The sequence below is a fragment of the Nicotiana tabacum genome, chromosome 2, assembly GCF_000715075.1.
Source record: "Nicotiana tabacum cultivar K326 chromosome 2, ASM71507v2, whole genome shotgun sequence".
In the NCBI taxonomy this organism is placed as follows: Eukaryota; Viridiplantae; Streptophyta; class Magnoliopsida; order Solanales; family Solanaceae; genus Nicotiana; species Nicotiana tabacum.
The window spans coordinates 90,714,962-90,731,446 of NC_134081.1; the positions used below are offsets into that span (position 1 = coordinate 90,714,962).

Genomic DNA, 16,485 nt, shown 5'->3' on the forward strand with positions numbered 1-16,485 from the left:
TTAAGGACATGTAGTCCTGAACTTAGAGTTAAAAATTCAAAAGTTAAGGACAAATAGTCCTAAGCTTAACTTAGACTTACAAGCTCATAAATTAAGGACAGCTAGTCCTGAACTTACAGTAACAAGCTCATAAGTTAAGGACACTTGGTCCTGAACTTTATGAACAGAAGGGTATTTTCGTCCGGACGGGTAAAGTTTATTAAAGTAGTGGCTAAAGTCTAAAGACATTTTAAACAATGGCTTAAAAGTAAATACATGTCTTATTAGTGGCTAACTGTGCACTTTCCCGGTTTTTGACTACGGCCCAATAGAAAACTGTAGAAGGCCGGATGACGACATTTGGGGCCCATAAGGCCCACCTCGAAAGGATATTTCTTTCAGAACCACAAGGCATTATCGCCACCGACGTGGCATTAAACAGTGAAGGGTGTGCGCACTACGCACCCTATTAGCTACCAAAACCCCAAGACATATCTTCCCACTGGCCACGGCCTTTTAAATTTTACACTCTTCAAAGCTAAAAGAATAGTATCAAGTTTTCACACGTCTTTGATGAGCTCATACTTGTCATCTTTACGTTTTTCAATTATCTCCGTCAAACCCTAACAACTTCTATTCCGTCCCCTTATCTTTAATCTCAAATTACGAATCCGCAAGTTTTAGTCATTTGTGGGTCCTAATTTGCAAATTTTACTATTTGGGAGCATCTCCGCGGTTGAAAACGGTTCAATTTGAGCTCATGAGCTAAAGCTGAGTTCTAGAAGCGTCGCTGTTCCTGGTAACTTTCTGGAATCTTCTATTGATAGTTGGTAAAACCTGAGATATACTGTTACTTATGGAATCTAAATTACTACTTATGAATTTGATGAGTAATCTAGGTCAGGCGAACAACGTGATTGTTTAAGTTGTTCTAGATGCTTGTTACAGTTGTACTACCGTTTGATATACCGCTTTCTTATAGAGTGAAATTTTAAGGGCTAATTTGAATATCCAGAAGAAAATTTATTTTGGTGAAGTTTTGGAAATGATGTCTGTGGAGAGATCATTTGAAGCATGGGAAGAGGTGCAAAGACATGGGCAAGACTTAGCTGATAAGCTTGCGCAAGGAGTCACTGGTTTGATTCAGTCGCATATTAGTCCTCCATCGTTTTCGTGGCCTGATCCACAAAGTTCCAAGCTTTTTGATGTAGAGTTGATTAGTCAAAGTTTCATTCCGAGGGATTTTGGGATAGCTGTGGATAACACTGCAATTTCAGGGGTTTCCGCGATTTTTGATATTGGGAACAGATTAGGGCAGGCTACCAAGCTTTTTGATGTCGAGTTGCCAAGTCAGAATTTCATTCCAAGGGATTTTGGGATCGGTGTTGATAATTCAGCGATTACAGGGGTTTCATCAATTTTTGATATTGGGAACAGAATAGGACAAGCTGGAGCAGACTTCGGGGCTTGCTTGAATGGAATGGTTCAGCAGTTTGTCAGGAAGTTGCCAGTGCCTTTTCGGCAAGACGAGAAATTAGGGGTATCTATGATGGCGGGGACGGATAGCCATAGAGCTGATCTGGGTATTACATTGCAGGAGGATTTGGGGTCGTTGGCCGAAAGATTTAGGGGATATGGGAATGCTGAAAAGGATTCAGCTGATGATAGGCCAGGCGAAGAAGAGTTTTTTGGTGTTAATTTGAAGGCATTCAAAAATTTTGGCAGATCACAGGTAAATTTTAGTGAAACACAAAAGGTTTATGTTTGTGTCAAGTCACGTATATGAATTTCTTGCTTTGCAATTATAAACATTTGGTTGATGCAAGAACCTAACAAAGACTTTTGCACTTAGAAGCTACTTTTGCTGCAGTATTTAAAAATATAAGTTTCCATACGTTTGTTCATTGGTAAAAGCTAGTAAATGTAACATAGGTTTTGCACTTTGAAGATGCTTAAGCTATAATGGTGTGGGAAAATGAAGATCTCAGGATTTTTGTACTTTGAATACAAGCATTAGGAAATGTAAGGTGTCTTACGCATAATTAGGCTTTCAATTTTCCGAAATGTTAGTGAGGTGGTCCTCTTTTAACATATAGGTTAAGTGCTAATAGTGAATATGATAAGGCACGAGACCTATAGAAGGGGTTTTATGTTTTCCTAGTTTCTCCGAGGAAAACCGCGGAAAATCCTATGAAAGGAGCTAAGAGCAAACCCTGAAAGTTCTGTAAAAAGAACATGAAACCAACGGCAAAATATTATGGAGAATAACAGGTGGATAGTTACATACTGATGTTTCCAATTCCATTTGAAAAAAAAAAGGATTAAGGAGCTCTAGTCCTAACCAAACAAGGAATCCTTGTAAATCAAGAAACAATTTAAAGGGACAAAAATAGTTTAAATAAATGCTAAAATGATTTTAAAACAATCATCGAGAGGTTATATATAACAGATAAAACGAAATTTAAAACCTTAGGTGATGTTTGGTTGGGAGTTAAGTGGAAAAAATAATCCCTAGAATCCAGATAAAAGTTCAACATTGTATATAGAATGTTTGGTTTCATTTTTTCTTTCTCCATAAAACTTAGCATTATTTATACAATGTTCTATTGTAAGTGTTCTTTTCTGCATAACTATACTTGCATAAGTCATGTGGAGATATATGTAAGAATGTGGAACTAGAGCTTATGAACTAGTGAACTATAATCTCTGCTAATTTGCGTTTGTGGCCTCTATTACTCTTTTACATGTTTATTGGTTTGCTTGCGGCTCACGGCTGGAAGTTTGTCGCATGTGGCCAATGACTCATGTGTTATCCACATATAGCCAAAAGTTTTATTGAACAAAATTTATAAATGTCTACAAGTCGTCGGACACAAAATGTGAGAACTAGATAATGAGGTATAAAATACAAAACATTCCATAGTTGGGCAAGCAAAAGTGTCATTTCTTGTGTATTGCTTATTTTTTAAAATGTATTGGTTGGAGATGTTTCCTTCATCATCAACTAAAGGTTGACGGCTTAGGTTTTTATTTAATATTTTTATATTTTCACATTATAGAGAAGAGTGGGTTGCTCTAGTGGTGAGCACTCTCCACTTCCAACCAATAGGTTGTGAGTTTGAGTCACCCCAAGAGCGAGGTGGGGAGTTCTTGGAGGAAGGGAGCCGAGGGTCTATCGGAAACAGCCTCTCTACCCGAGGGTAGGGATAAGGTTTGCGTACACACTACCCTCCCCAGACCCCACTAGTGGGATTATACTGGGTTGTTGTTGTTGTATATTTTCACATTATACTGCTTTTATATTCCAAGAAGAAAAACTCATACTTCAATCTTCTGAAACACTACCTTCCATATGAGTCTTGTAAGTCTAAAAAGATTTATTGTCACTTGCCGTTACTCGTATGGCTTGGTTTTTAGGAATATAATTTTGAGTGCTTTTCTTATAATAATAATCATTCATTTACACACTCCCCTCCCAAGAAAATGTTCAGTATTGTCGATCTGGTAGGATAAGCTCAAAGCGTAATTAAAGAATGGGCTCAGTAATGGAAGGCACAATGAAGAAAAAAATAAAGGTTATATATGTAATGATGGAAAAAATAACTATAGTAAAAAAAAACAATTATGTGAACAAGCTAATTGAAATACTATAATTAAGTGAAATAGTTGAGGTAAGAACTAAGAAGCACTTGAGTTTAAAAACCAATTTAAAATTTTGATTGAGATGAAAAAATGCAGTCTTAAGTTTCTTATTCAATTTTAGTTACTAGTTTATTAAATCACTAAATTCCTTTTCTTAAATAAGTAGCATTTCATGTATACCCTCCTTTTTAGCCATTCCTTCCCCTTTTATAAGATTGGGGCTTTGAGGCCAGTTGTGGAGGATACTTGCTCTAAACTTTTGTAGGTTCACATGTGATGGGAAAGATGTTGTGATTTATGTTCCTCTATTATGAGTTTTGAGATCTTACTACCTTGATCTCCAAGTGCAGGGTACGATCAATGTTTCATCAACATATGAAAGTAGGACCAGAAATGTAGAAAGTTCTGTGGTTGCCAGAGGAGATTTATGGAGAGTTGAGGCATCACAGGGCAGTTCCACATCAGGAAATGAAAATTCTTCCCTGTTCCTTGTCCAGCTTGGACCAGTGCTTTTTGTCCGTGATTCGACATTACTTCTGCCAGTTCACTTGTCTAAGCAACACCTTCTTTGGTATGGCTATGATAGGAAGGTATGCAAACTGCAACTTTTGAAGATTGTTTGCATTAGAAGTCTTTCAATACTTTTGGGAACCTGAGGGAAAGCGGGTGATCATACTGGTTGTTTTGTAGCTTGTTTTGCTATACAGACACAAATTAGTTATTCATGATAGTGTAGCTTGTGTTGCGTGTAATTGTTGAATCCGATGTCTCAATTGATTGGCTGGGAAGCAGTAGGGTAGCAATATGAATATAGCATCTCTAATAACCGCATGGTTGTAAATGAATTGATCATTTATTTGAAATTCAGATTCAACTGGAAGCATCCTGTGAAGTACTTTTATATTTGGTTACTGTTTTGCCACTACTGCTCCTTTCGCATTGAAGAGAAAACTTAAAATTAGTTAGTGTTGCAGCGTGAAAATGAAGGCGCATTTGGAGTTGGGATGGGTAATGTCTTTATAGTCTATTCCACTTAGAAATTTCACATACTGGTGATGCAGACATTAACAGTAAGATTTTAGATTGTCTGTAGTGTTGATGTTGTAGAGGTCAATTCTCAGGATGATTCTAGTCTCTTATTAAATATAATGATTTCTTCCTCCCCTGAACTAGACTCATTTTAACTTTTTTTTGTGTGCACAGTAATTACGTTAATATACTTAATGTCTCTATTGATCAATGGACAGCGTGGGATGCATTCTCTTTGTCCAGCTGTGTGGTCAAAGCATCGAAGGTGGCTGCTTATGTCAATGATCTGTCTTAATCCTTTGGCCTGTGTAAGTGGAACTTTATATTCATGTAAACTACTGGTATTTCTGCTAATTTGGTTGAATTTGCTGCTGTTTTACCTTTCTTCTAAGTTTGTCTACCATGTTTCCACATAGCTTTTTCTTTATTAGGGAATATTTTTTTTTTGAGGAATCTGTATTAGAGAATTTTACTTTTCTTTAACTGTATGCTAGCTGCAGTCATAGCAGGTAATGTTCCTCTGGCGGCCATGCTTTATTAGGTCTTTAATTGTGTCAATGTCTTTAATTGTGTCAACTGAGATGTGGTCTTAAGATGAAATCAAACCAATACAAATCAGAAATCCACTATCTTTGCTCTCTCTTATCCTTCCTTTTCGGCTTTTCCTTCCATGAGGCACAGAGAGGTTTGGAAACTGGAAAGCTTGTGCAGTTCTTAACCAGGGGCTGAAGCTTTGGTGTAATCTTAGTCAGGGTGCTTTTTGTCCACTTTTCCTAATGTGTATCCCTTGGAATCTACCTTATTGTAGTACACATGGCGTTCACAGGATGATCATTGAGGCGCACTTATGTTCTCTGCGTTTTGTTCACAGGGTTGCGACCCATGACTCTATTGTGAATATGTTTGGGTTCTGAGAGCTATTACTCTTGTTTATTCTTGTTATATATGTTTAAGGGCTCTGTTAAAGGTTATAAGGTGCAGTTGACTGTTTTCTCTTTTTACTTATCGATTTGCTTATTGTGCACGAGTCTTGCTGCTTAGGCATCTCTCCTCCTGGCTCTCCTATCCTTTCCCCCATATTTTCGGCTGTTTGAAGAGCATAATAATATTGCATTGCATTTTCATTTGCCTAATAAAAGGCATACTCCACATTCTTCAGACCTGAGTGTACTTTCTTTTCTGATAAACTTCATTGGTAGGTGGGAAAGTCCTTGTATACAAGTTGTATATGCAAAGTAGAGAACCTGCACCAGTATATGGTTCTCTATAAAAAAGCACCTATAAAGCCAATAATGCCACTTCTCTAAGTGTTTACTGAGAGATCGTACTTCTCCAATATCCCCAAGTCGCTAATTGAGCATTTCTTTTTGCACCTCTTGTGCCATCAAAATGAGGAATGCTCATTAGAAAAGAACGAAGAAGATTGGAGTTCATCAATGACTTCAGAAATGCGACAGTGCAATTGTAGCATTTCAATTAGTATTAGTCATTTGTGGATCCTTCAATGAATATTCCCTTTTTTTTTCTGTAAGTTCCTTCAATAGATATTCTACTGGAGTATCTTCGACTTGATCTAAGAATTTAATTATTAACTCTGTACCCTCCTAGGTATGTTTAACTGTCTTAAATATTTGAAGGCCTGGGAAAAACAGTTAGTCTCAAGATAATTTCTTAACCTTGATGATTTCCCAGTGCTAAATTTCTGATGCTGCTTTGCATTTAGCACATGCTTGTGAAAGACTTGGTGATTGGAGTAAACTTCGGAACCCTGATATTTTTATTCAGGATGGGGTGTTGAAGTATTAATCTTCAGTAACTTGTCTGTTGTTGGTCATGCTAAGTTTAACACAAGCAAGAACATGTAACATAAGTGAGCACGGAAATTTCTCTTTTGCAGAAAATTTTAGTTTTTTTTTGGGTAACCGCGTAATCTGTTTTTTCCAATTTTGAACTTGTGGGGTATGGGCCCGCCGATTTAAACTCAGATGCTTTTCTTCACTGTTGCTTTTGTGGATTTGGAAGCTTAATTACTCAATGTATTTTGTTGCTTAGCAACTTACTCTTTATTTTTGCAGTCGTTTATGGACTTGCAATTTCCAAATGGTCAAATAACTTATGTGGCTGGGGAGGGCGTTTCCACCAGTGCCTTTTTACCTCTATGTGGAGGTCTGCTCCAAGCCCAGGGTCAATACCCAGGGGAGCTCAAGTTCAGTTTCTCTTGCAAGGTGAGGTGCATGATGCAAGGAAGTATTTGACATTTGATGACTTCTGTACTTTTTTCAGCCACCTCATCAACTGTTTTATTTAAGATTAATATACTTTTTCTCTTATTATATGCAGAATGAATATGGAACGTGCATTATGCCAATGATGCATTTGCCTGACAAATCATTTAGCTTTGGGGTCACCCAGGCTTTAGCTTGGAAGAGATCTGGTCTCATGTATAGGCCAACCATTCAATTAAGGTAATACTGGTTGATTCATATTTGTTAAGCACTGAACTTTTATGCTATTGTGGTTTGCTGTTCATGGTGTTGGCACCAGCATCCAATGGTGAAGTGGCACTAGCAATATGGAGACGTTTACTCCACAATTGCGGAGTTTTTTCATTAGAAGTTCTCTATATTTTTATGCAAGGCTTCCACTTTCAATTGCCATAGCAATTTCCTGGTCTCTTCTCCATTATATGTGACTTGCTTGTGCGAGTTAGCAATTGTGTTCATAGCACTTGCATTCTGCTTACATGTACAGTAAGTTATAGTTGTCTTCATCTCTCTTCCTTTTTGATGAAGTATTCTTCATCTCTTCCTTCTTTCATGTTGATAACTACTTTTTGTTAGTATCAACTGCCATCTAATCATTTCTTTTTGGCTATGGTATCAGTGTATGCCCGACATTTGGTGGGAGCAGCCCTGGTTTGCAGGCAGAAATCACACATTCTCTAAAGGAGGAATTAAGTGTCATCTGTGGTTGCACAGTTGCAAGACATTCTTCTGCCTATGCATCGTTAGCTGTGAGTCACTTCTGATCTTTTTTTCTTTTCTTTTCCTTTTTTTTTGTGGGGGGGAGGGCGGGGGGGGGGGGGGGGGGAATTAAGTTAATTATATTCTTTTATTTTGACATATTGTTTCTATCTTGCGCAAATGCAGCTTGGGCGATCAAAGTGGAATGGAAATGTTGGGAGTTCAGGGTTGGTTTTCAAGGTTGAAACACCTCTTGGCAACACTGGCCGTTCTTCTTTCTCCGTTCAGTTGAACAGCGGGATCGAGTTCTAATCCTTTCCATGCACCAATAGATCCCCCCTCCTGCGGAAAAGTCGCATAATACTGCAATCAACTGTAAATAGCTTATACCCTTCAGTATGGCAATGAAGGATTGTTCTGTGTATAGTTCCTTTAAAGCTTAGGTCTCTTTGGTGATGTTATTATGCTTTAATGGCCAAAAAGGGGAATTTGATCGTTAATAACATAGTATTTCCGGTGTCTGTCTTTTATTTTTTTTTCAAATTTTGCTCGTCGTACCAATTTTGTGCAAGGAGGGGCGTGGTAGAAATTGGATCCTTTATGTTACAATTTAACTGGTTGACTCCTTTTGCTCCAAATTAACTAGTTTTTTATATTTTATTTTTCAGGTTTTAATGAAATTGTCTAAAAAGAAATGTTTACCTTTTGTTTTGTTTTTCGATTGTCAAGAAATATGCTGGAGTTCATTTTTCTTTGGTTTCAGATTTACTTCTATTTTAAACATAGAAGTGTTTAAATCTTAAAGTAATGGTAAATATTTAAATTAAATGAGGCGTTAAATGGTAATAAAGTTAGATGAATTTGTCGAGTATTCACCTGCACAATGTATAGCCATTAGATTGAAATATGAATTTAGTTTGAACTATTGATTACTAACTACTATGTTTTTTGTAATGACACTGGACCGAGATGTTTGAAGTTGGCATATTGGACCGAAATATTTGAAGTTGGTAAAGATTCAACTTAAGGACAATTTGTCCCAGTGTTGTGTCTTCTCTTTGTTGTTGTGCCCAGTACCCCCCTGCTATGTTTCTGGATTAATTTTGGTCAACCAGGAGAGGAGCTTAGACTTTAAGATATAGTACCACAGTTACAAGGGCTCGCCACTCTAAGGTAGAATTAAGCAGCAGCACATTTTTTTCCAACTTATATTAGCTCCTAATCTAATGCATGAAATTGCTTCTGCAATAAACTTCCAGTTTTCCTTGGTGGCGGACTGCACGTGTTCCGACTATGGAGGTTGCCTATTTTATAATTAATAACCGCCAAGCCAAATATACCCCTGTACTTTCGAAAATGGTCTAAGAATACCCCTCGTTATACTATTGGGCTATATATATACGCTTCCCGTCATACTTTGGAACAAATATACCCTTATTTTGGATGGAGTGCCACGTGTCAGCACCAGATGAAAATGACCCATTTCTTTTTTTACCCGATCCGTTTTAAAAAATTCACCACCCGACCCGTTTTAAAATTCAGTTTTTTTAAAGCATATATTTTGTAAAAACTGAAAAAAAAAAGAAATTTGCAAAATATATATTTTTAAGTCTTCAGTTTTTTTAAAGTATTCTTTTTGTAAAAACTGAAAAAAAAAAAATTTTAAAAATGCTTTAAAAACTGAAAAATATATATTCTGTAAAAACTGAAAAAAAAAGAAATTTACAAAATATATATTTTTAAGTCTTTTCAGTTTTTTTTATAGTATTTTTTTGTAAAAACTGAAGAAAAAATATTTTTTTGTAAAAGTTGAAAAAACAAAGACTCTCCTAAAGCAGTGGACTACATATGCATTAGTTTTTAAAAAATAAAAATATTTTGCAAAATCTTTTTTTTTCAGTTTTTACAAAAACAATACTTTAAAAAACTGAAAAATATATATTTTGCAATTTTTTTTCCAGTTTTTACAGAATATATATTTTTCAGTTTTTAATTTTTTTTTTTTTCAGTTTTTACAAAAAAAGTACTTTAAAAAAACTGAAAAGATTTAAAAATATATATTTTGTAAATTTTTTTTTCCCCCAGTTTTTACAAAAAAAAATTTTAGTTTTTACAAAATATATGCTTTAAAAAAAACTGAATTTTAAAACGGGTCGGGTGATGGTTTTTTTAAAACGGATCGGGTAAAAAAAATGGGTCGTTTTCATCTGGTGCTGACACGTGGCACTCCATCCAAAATAAGGGTATATTTATTCCAAAGTATGACGAGAAGGATATATATAGCCCAATAGTATAACGAGGGATATTTTTAGACCATTTTCGAACGTATAGGGGTATATTTGGCCCTTTGCCGATTAATAACCACGATGGAGAGGGAAGAAGAAGAAGCAACAGCCACTGTGCTTTTGTCTGAAGTTCCTCTCTTCGGGCTAAATTTTAAATATTATAAAAACAAATTGGTCGGGCTTAAATAGGGATGTTCAAAGCGGCTACTTGGTGCCCGTCCCACATTATCGTTATTTTGCGGAATTTGCCAGCGAGAATTGGTCGCAGAAACAACAAATATGGTCTTTTATGGTTTGGGGGTAGGTTTAATATAGTTCCTTAAATAGACTCTTGAATAATTTTGGTTGTTTGGGTTTGTCAAAAATAAGATATTTAGATTCTCCGTCAAATAGTTAATAAACGAGAATTATGAAAAAAAATATTTAACTATTCAATACCCAGGGAAAACAATATACTTGATGTAAACGGAAACAAGCATTTCCGCAAAAATTAGAGAGTTCTTGTCCCGTACATAAGTCTGACATCGATCTATATTCTCGTTACTATTGAAAATGTGTAAATTTGCACCAACTGGTGCTTCCTTACTATTTTACACACAACTATGGTAAGTATAATCATTCGAATTAATAGGCTAACATAAAACAAAAAATACGGCTAAAGTGGTAGGTAAGCCTATCCATGAAACTACTTTCCGCTGGCAAACTGCATCCGCATCTTTAATTTTGCAACATCATCAATTGATAAATTAGGAAATTTGGTGGAGCCATCAGTAGGATTCATAATTGCCTCGAGCTCTGCAGCTTCAATGCTCTCTTTTCTGGCAATTGGATCGTCTTTAGCTACCTTTCTTTTGACTCGGCAAAGTACATAATTATCTTTGTCGTATCCCTGAAAATAGAGATTCAAGTGTCTGAGTAATTTAGCATAATATATGTATGATCATGACATTGTTTATTTAATTAATATTTTTAGTTAACAGCTATTAATATTATGATAAACGTGCGAAAAAAAAAGAGATTTTAGAATATTAGAAATTATTTTCTGGAAATATGTTTGGGGATAAAGAATGGACTATTTAATAAGATTGCGAACTAATTAAATACTTCTTAAGAAGCTAATTAAAGAAGAATTAACAAGCTAAGCTTTTGAAAAACTGAGTTTGAAAATCATTAAAAGAAACTTTCTTAATACATAAACAGCTCAAACAAAAATTTTTAATTAGAAAAACTCAAAGATTGAGTTTGCAAACTCAGTTTTCTCAGATCATCAAACGAATGCCACCTCAAAAAATAAAAAATTCAGCTAATTGCTGTTGGTTTTCTGAAAGATTTAAAAAGATTTCAAAAAATTCTCCTTTTTTTGTTGCAAAAAAATGGTTAAACAAAGCAAAAGCTCAAAAATTGCGATTGCAAACTCTGACATAATCACCACCTAGAAAAATTGAACTCCAAAATATTTGGGTTAAATTAAACCTGGATTATAATTGAACAATACTAATGTCACCTCTCCCCAAACCAAACATTCTTTCCCATGCAAGCAAAACATACATTAAAACAGCACCATATATAGAACAAATTAACTCTGTGTGTCTCAATTTATGTGATACCTTTTGGATCTCGAGAGTAAAACTTCTTAATTTTGATCGTGAATTTCGACATAAAATTTTTAAATCTGTTGAAATAAAATTACATAATCGAAAACTACGCTAAAAGTACCAAAAGTCACAATAATTAATAATTCAAAAAATTACAGCCAAAGAGAACTAACTCTCGAAATTCTAATGGTGTCACATAAATTGGAACAAATGGAGTACGTAAAAGAGGAGTAATCAAGAAATTATGAATGTGAACTTACTCGAGAACGTTGATGTAAGATCTTCTTGACCTCATCAGTAAGAGAATATTCTTTCATAAGCCACTGGCCATCTTGAGGTGAACCTGAATTCTGGTACCTTAGGCTTCTTTTATATCCCATAACTGAACCTTTTTCACTACACACAGGTTTCCCTTTGTCTTGAGATTTCCAAGAACCTTTACCTACACTTCGAATAAACCTTGAATTTTCTATCTTTTTTTTCTTCAACTCCGTGAAAAAATATAAAGTCCTCTCTTTTCTATCTTTAAAAACAACCCATGGTTCTTTGGAATAAAGATCTTCTTCTTCAATTGGAATTAATTCAGGTAAACGTCCCTTTAATACATACTGTAAAAGATATTTCACCAATTCTGTATCTGTTGGGTGAAATCGAAATCCCTCCGTATGTACAGAATTTTCAATGCACAACTCTTTTTCTTCTCTTTTAATGTTGTGCATAATTGTTTGCGAGGTGCTAGGCAATTGAGACATGTCTAGAAGATTTATTTATGGAATAAGGGGAAGAGGGAGTACTGTGCATGGGTGTATTTATAATTGACGTGAGTTGGCTACATTTAGTAGTTTGTGTTGTTTTATAATTCGGAGAGGACTAGGAAAAGTTAATTTAAAATCCTGTTAGGTTTAAGAAACTTAATTTTGGACAAGCTATTACTAGTATAAGTTTGTGTTGTCTTATAATTCTGAGAGGACTGGGAGAACCCCAAAACCTTGTAATGGTAGGAAACCGCCATTATTTGGTCGTCGGCATTTTATATATATACATGGTAATTATTTTTGAAATTGGAAAGAGGATCGTAAAGTTGGAAAGCAGACTTACTAGGAAATAAGACTTACAAATGGGCATCTCAGCTGGAGAGACGTAAATATGGGCTGGCTGGGATGGTTGGACTAAGTTTTTTGGACCCCATATAAGAACAAGGTTTTTCTAAATTGGTCCAAGTAAGCTCACGGGCCACGACTCATGAGGCTTTATCGAGGTTAGGCCAGTCCGTGCCAGCGGGCCTAATAAAATATATTTAGCTAAAAGTATAAAAAGTAAAAGGAAATTGGAAACTAAAAATAACAAGAAGAGTAGCACAAACTCAAAATCCACTTAGCCCATGATATTTAAATATCAAAATCTTAAAGTTTAAAATTTAAATATAAAGTAAATTTATTAAAATTATGAAATAAGTAAATAATAAAATTCTAAATTTCTTGAATCCTAAAAAGAGCCTGCAAGCAGCAAGCAACAACGACTTTTCAGCCGTTGCACGCTAGCTTATAGTTTAGGGGTATAGTAGGGGTGCCCCTTTCTCAGGGGCATGAGTACACTGCTTTCACACTCGAACTCTTCTACTGACCCCCCATTTTCCGCTTTTCTTTCTTTCATCTTCCGCATCTTTTGAGCATATTCAGCTTCCAAAATTCCCGGAGTCCCTATGCTACGACATTATCACAGAAAGAAAATACGGCTAGTAGATAACTATTTTGTTATTGTAGAAAGCGATCAGTTCTTTTGATCTTGTTGATCCTTCTCTCCTCTTGCTCGACGAACCAACTTCAGGCCTTGATTTGTCCTCCGCAAGGAAGGAACGAGTCGGTTCCCCTTTCCATCTTTCGGTAACATAAAGAAAATAGATTCAAATTGACAAACCACCAAAAGAGTGAGAAAACAGGAGCACGTGTACATTAAGTCATGTGCAACAAACAAAGTACAAGGATAGCATCGTACCCTCGTAGTCCTCAATCTTTGGCACATCTGGATCGGCATCGACAAAAACTCACTCGGTCTACGCGTCTACGGGGCACCATACTTACTTTCTATTTTTATGACCAAAAATTTTCCTTTATTTTCATATTAAATTGTTCTCTGAACTTTTTATCAATATGAGGTGATTGTAACTCTACTGAATTCCTGACAGCAAACGAGCGGAATACTTGACCCAGGAAATTTTCCGAGAAAGAGGGATCTCCGAGATTCATGGGAGATATGTGTAGCACTCTCTTGTGACAAGCGGGTTCAAATGTGCTTACCGAAGATAATATGACAGTGTTGTTAAGCATGAGGCACTTTTATTTGCTTATTTTAGGGCGACAAACATGTACTTTCACATGCATACTTGATTTGAGTAACGTTGAAAATTATTTTGATTACTTTAACGCAAAATCTCTACCGACTCTGGTTTGTGTAAATTCACATCGTTTAAACTATTAAAGTCATACTTTTATTACTCATTATCATTCATTCTTGACAATAAGAAATACAAGGAGAGGCAACAATAAGCTTAATAAAGTGAAGAAAACATGCAATATTCTTGAACAACAAACTATATTTCCAAATAAGATCAATCTCTCGTCTGATATGCTGAATCCACTACCACGAAATCTTGTTCTTTTGGGCATTCCTTTTAGTTCTAAGAACTGTCATTAGCCTTTTTCCTGGTAAAAGCACAGGCCGACAAAATATCAAAGCGAAACTTAGCTGAGTCAAGAATAGCATAATCCCAATCCATACAAAAACAGTTCTTCTCCAAAGCCATATAATTCTCTTTATATGAGGAAGCTCTGATTCCACATGTAAGGCGGCTGCATATATTTCAGGTATACCTGCGCCTTCTAGTTGGTACTCAGCTCTTTTTTCAAGAACAACTTTAAAACATGCTGTAGGCTCGAAACCTTCTGTGAAATCGTTGATGACAAGTTTCAAATTCTGGACTTCTGATTGAAAACCAGTAACAAGAGGGATGCTTTTTATTGCGGTTTCGACAATTCGGATTGGTTGGCTTTTGAATTTTAACATGCTTGGATAGCTTGAGGTTGCTGTTACTTTGCCATCTGCTGACAAGCAGTCCACCCTTACCTTCAGGGACAAAAGCCAGAGGTTCAGTTATACATGGATTGTAATGCAGGAACTGTTTCTAGTTAAATATTTTCAAGGTAAAAGAAGAATGAATCTCAATAGCGTGACGACATTTTTATTATTTTATATTTTAAATCAGGTATTTTGATACTCATATTCTTATTCCAAATCCTATTTTGCAAAAAAAAAAAAAAAGGTTCCCGCATAACTTATGCAGGTATTATTTATATATGCGTAACACAAAAGAAACAATCAAACAATGCACTATGTAATTATATTGAGTTTAATGCAAAGATTAAATCTCTTATTGCACGCACCAACTAAAACAGGTCATAAGCATCTTTTTCTATAAGAATAGACAATAGAATTGTATATTTTTAGCTGCTTCCAAAAATAATATCCGACGAAATATATATTTTTTGATTAATATAGTGATATGTAGTACAAATTTGAGATGATTTTGTTAAGAAAAATGACTTCTGCCCTAATATGAGGGGAAGTCGTTTGAAAAAATTTTCTCCATAAAAATATTTTCCCGTAACCAAACACTAGAACATCCTTTGAAATATATTTTCCTGTCAATACCAAACGCACCCAAAAATTAAAAAAACAGAAAGAAAAAAGGCAAGAGTACCTGGAAAATCCCAAGCTTTCTGTTGTACTCAGATTCAGGCATGGTTAATGAAACAATAAGCTGCAACTTGTGATTATAAGGTATGGGCCTGTCTACAATTTTTGGTTTGGAAATCAAGGGAGTAGAGAGAGCAGCAGCTGATGCAAGCGGTACAAAAGCAACAGGGCTAGTTTTTGTGTAATCAAAATTCAACGTCTTTGTTGTCTCAATTGGTTCTTCCACCAAACGTCTCATAGTAACTCCACTTATCACAAATCCCATTACCAACAAACCAACCAACAAAAAACAAACATAGACTGCCCAGAACAGAGCCCAACAAAACCTTACTGTCAATTTCAACACAGATTTTTGTGCCTTAATCTGACAGAATACAAATGACATCAAACTTAACCAAGATTTCGTGCCAAGATTCATCAGCTGCTTCTTTAATTGCTCTTTGGCTAATGTTAGTGTTTGAAATGGTAAGGTCAAGATCATTATCCAATAGTTCATTAAAGAAATAGGAAATGTGAAGAGTCTTACCAATAGATTCATTTGAAATCCAACTAGTTTGAACATCATTACTGTAAAAAATGCAGTGAAATCGAACGATAATTCAGTGTTATAACTTCCTGAAGGACAAGAGTTAACCACTTTTGGCATATCAAAATGCTCTTTACATGACTCAATTGCACATGATTTATTATCCTGAAGAGGTGATTTCCCTTTGTTTCTCCTTTTTTCACGAGCAGTCTCTTCGTCGGTCCATGAACTTAAGCTGGAGCATGAAAATGGTTTTTGAGATTTTCGAACCATTAAAACCTTTTCAGCTCCGAGAAGCAAAGAATACTTCATCAAATTCATGAGAAAATTTGGTGATTTTTTGTGATCTTTGCAACTTAATCCAAGAAAATTACTATCAATGCCAACAGCATTTTCACAAATTCTTGCTTGTTCATCCATTGATATAATAGGGAAGATGAATTCAAGAATTGGATAGTGAAAAAAGAGGTGACAAAGAGGGACTTCCCTGTGAAAATTGTTACTGATCGCAAGAGGCCTATATTTTATAAGGAAGAAATCAATAATTTTTATTTTCTTGGAATGCTAAACAAATGGAGGGTTCACATTGGTAGATTTGCTAGTTGCATTAGCCAATGGCACAATAAAATAAATTTGGTACATTGTCTTCTGATGACTGGAATTCTCAGCTCAACTTTCATTGTCACTGCTTCAGGATAATTTATGCTGCAGTG

The 16,485-nt window shown here is 35.5% G+C and overlaps 3 protein-coding genes across 3 annotated transcripts; 1 reads left to right on the forward strand and 2 right to left on the reverse strand.

The window, feature by feature from the left end:
* The first annotated feature begins 399 nt into the window (after positions 1-399).
* LOC107795830 (uncharacterized) lies at positions 400-8,319 on the forward strand. Its single transcript, XM_016618537.2, has 7 exons — positions 400-1,711; positions 3,972-4,211; positions 4,869-4,958; positions 6,726-6,875; positions 6,991-7,115; positions 7,534-7,663; positions 7,800-8,319. Exons 1-7 carry the CDS (start codon positions 1,025-1,027, stop codon positions 7,923-7,925), a joined length of 1,548 nt encoding a protein of 515 aa, XP_016474023.1. The 5' UTR covers positions 400-1,024; the 3' UTR covers positions 7,926-8,319.
* Positions 8,320-10,383: 2,064 nt separating this feature from the next.
* On the reverse strand, positions 10,384-12,357 carry LOC107795831 (NAC domain-containing protein 96-like). The gene is made up of 2 exons (XM_016618538.2): positions 11,754-12,357; positions 10,384-10,787 (listed from the first exon to the last, which is right to left on the reverse strand). The coding sequence occupies exons 1-2, from the start codon at positions 12,243-12,245 to the stop codon at positions 10,584-10,586; spliced, it is 696 nt and encodes a 231-aa protein (XP_016474024.1). The 5' UTR covers positions 12,246-12,357; the 3' UTR covers positions 10,384-10,583.
* Positions 12,358-14,007: 1,650 nt separating this feature from the next.
* Positions 14,008-16,255, reverse strand: LOC107795832 (seipin-2-like). The gene is made up of 2 exons (XM_016618539.2): positions 15,251-16,255; positions 14,008-14,616 (listed from the first exon to the last, which is right to left on the reverse strand). Exons 1-2 carry the CDS (start codon positions 16,190-16,192, stop codon positions 14,131-14,133), a joined length of 1,428 nt encoding a protein of 475 aa, XP_016474025.1. The 5' UTR covers positions 16,193-16,255; the 3' UTR covers positions 14,008-14,130.
* Between the last annotated feature and the right edge of the window lie 230 nt (positions 16,256-16,485).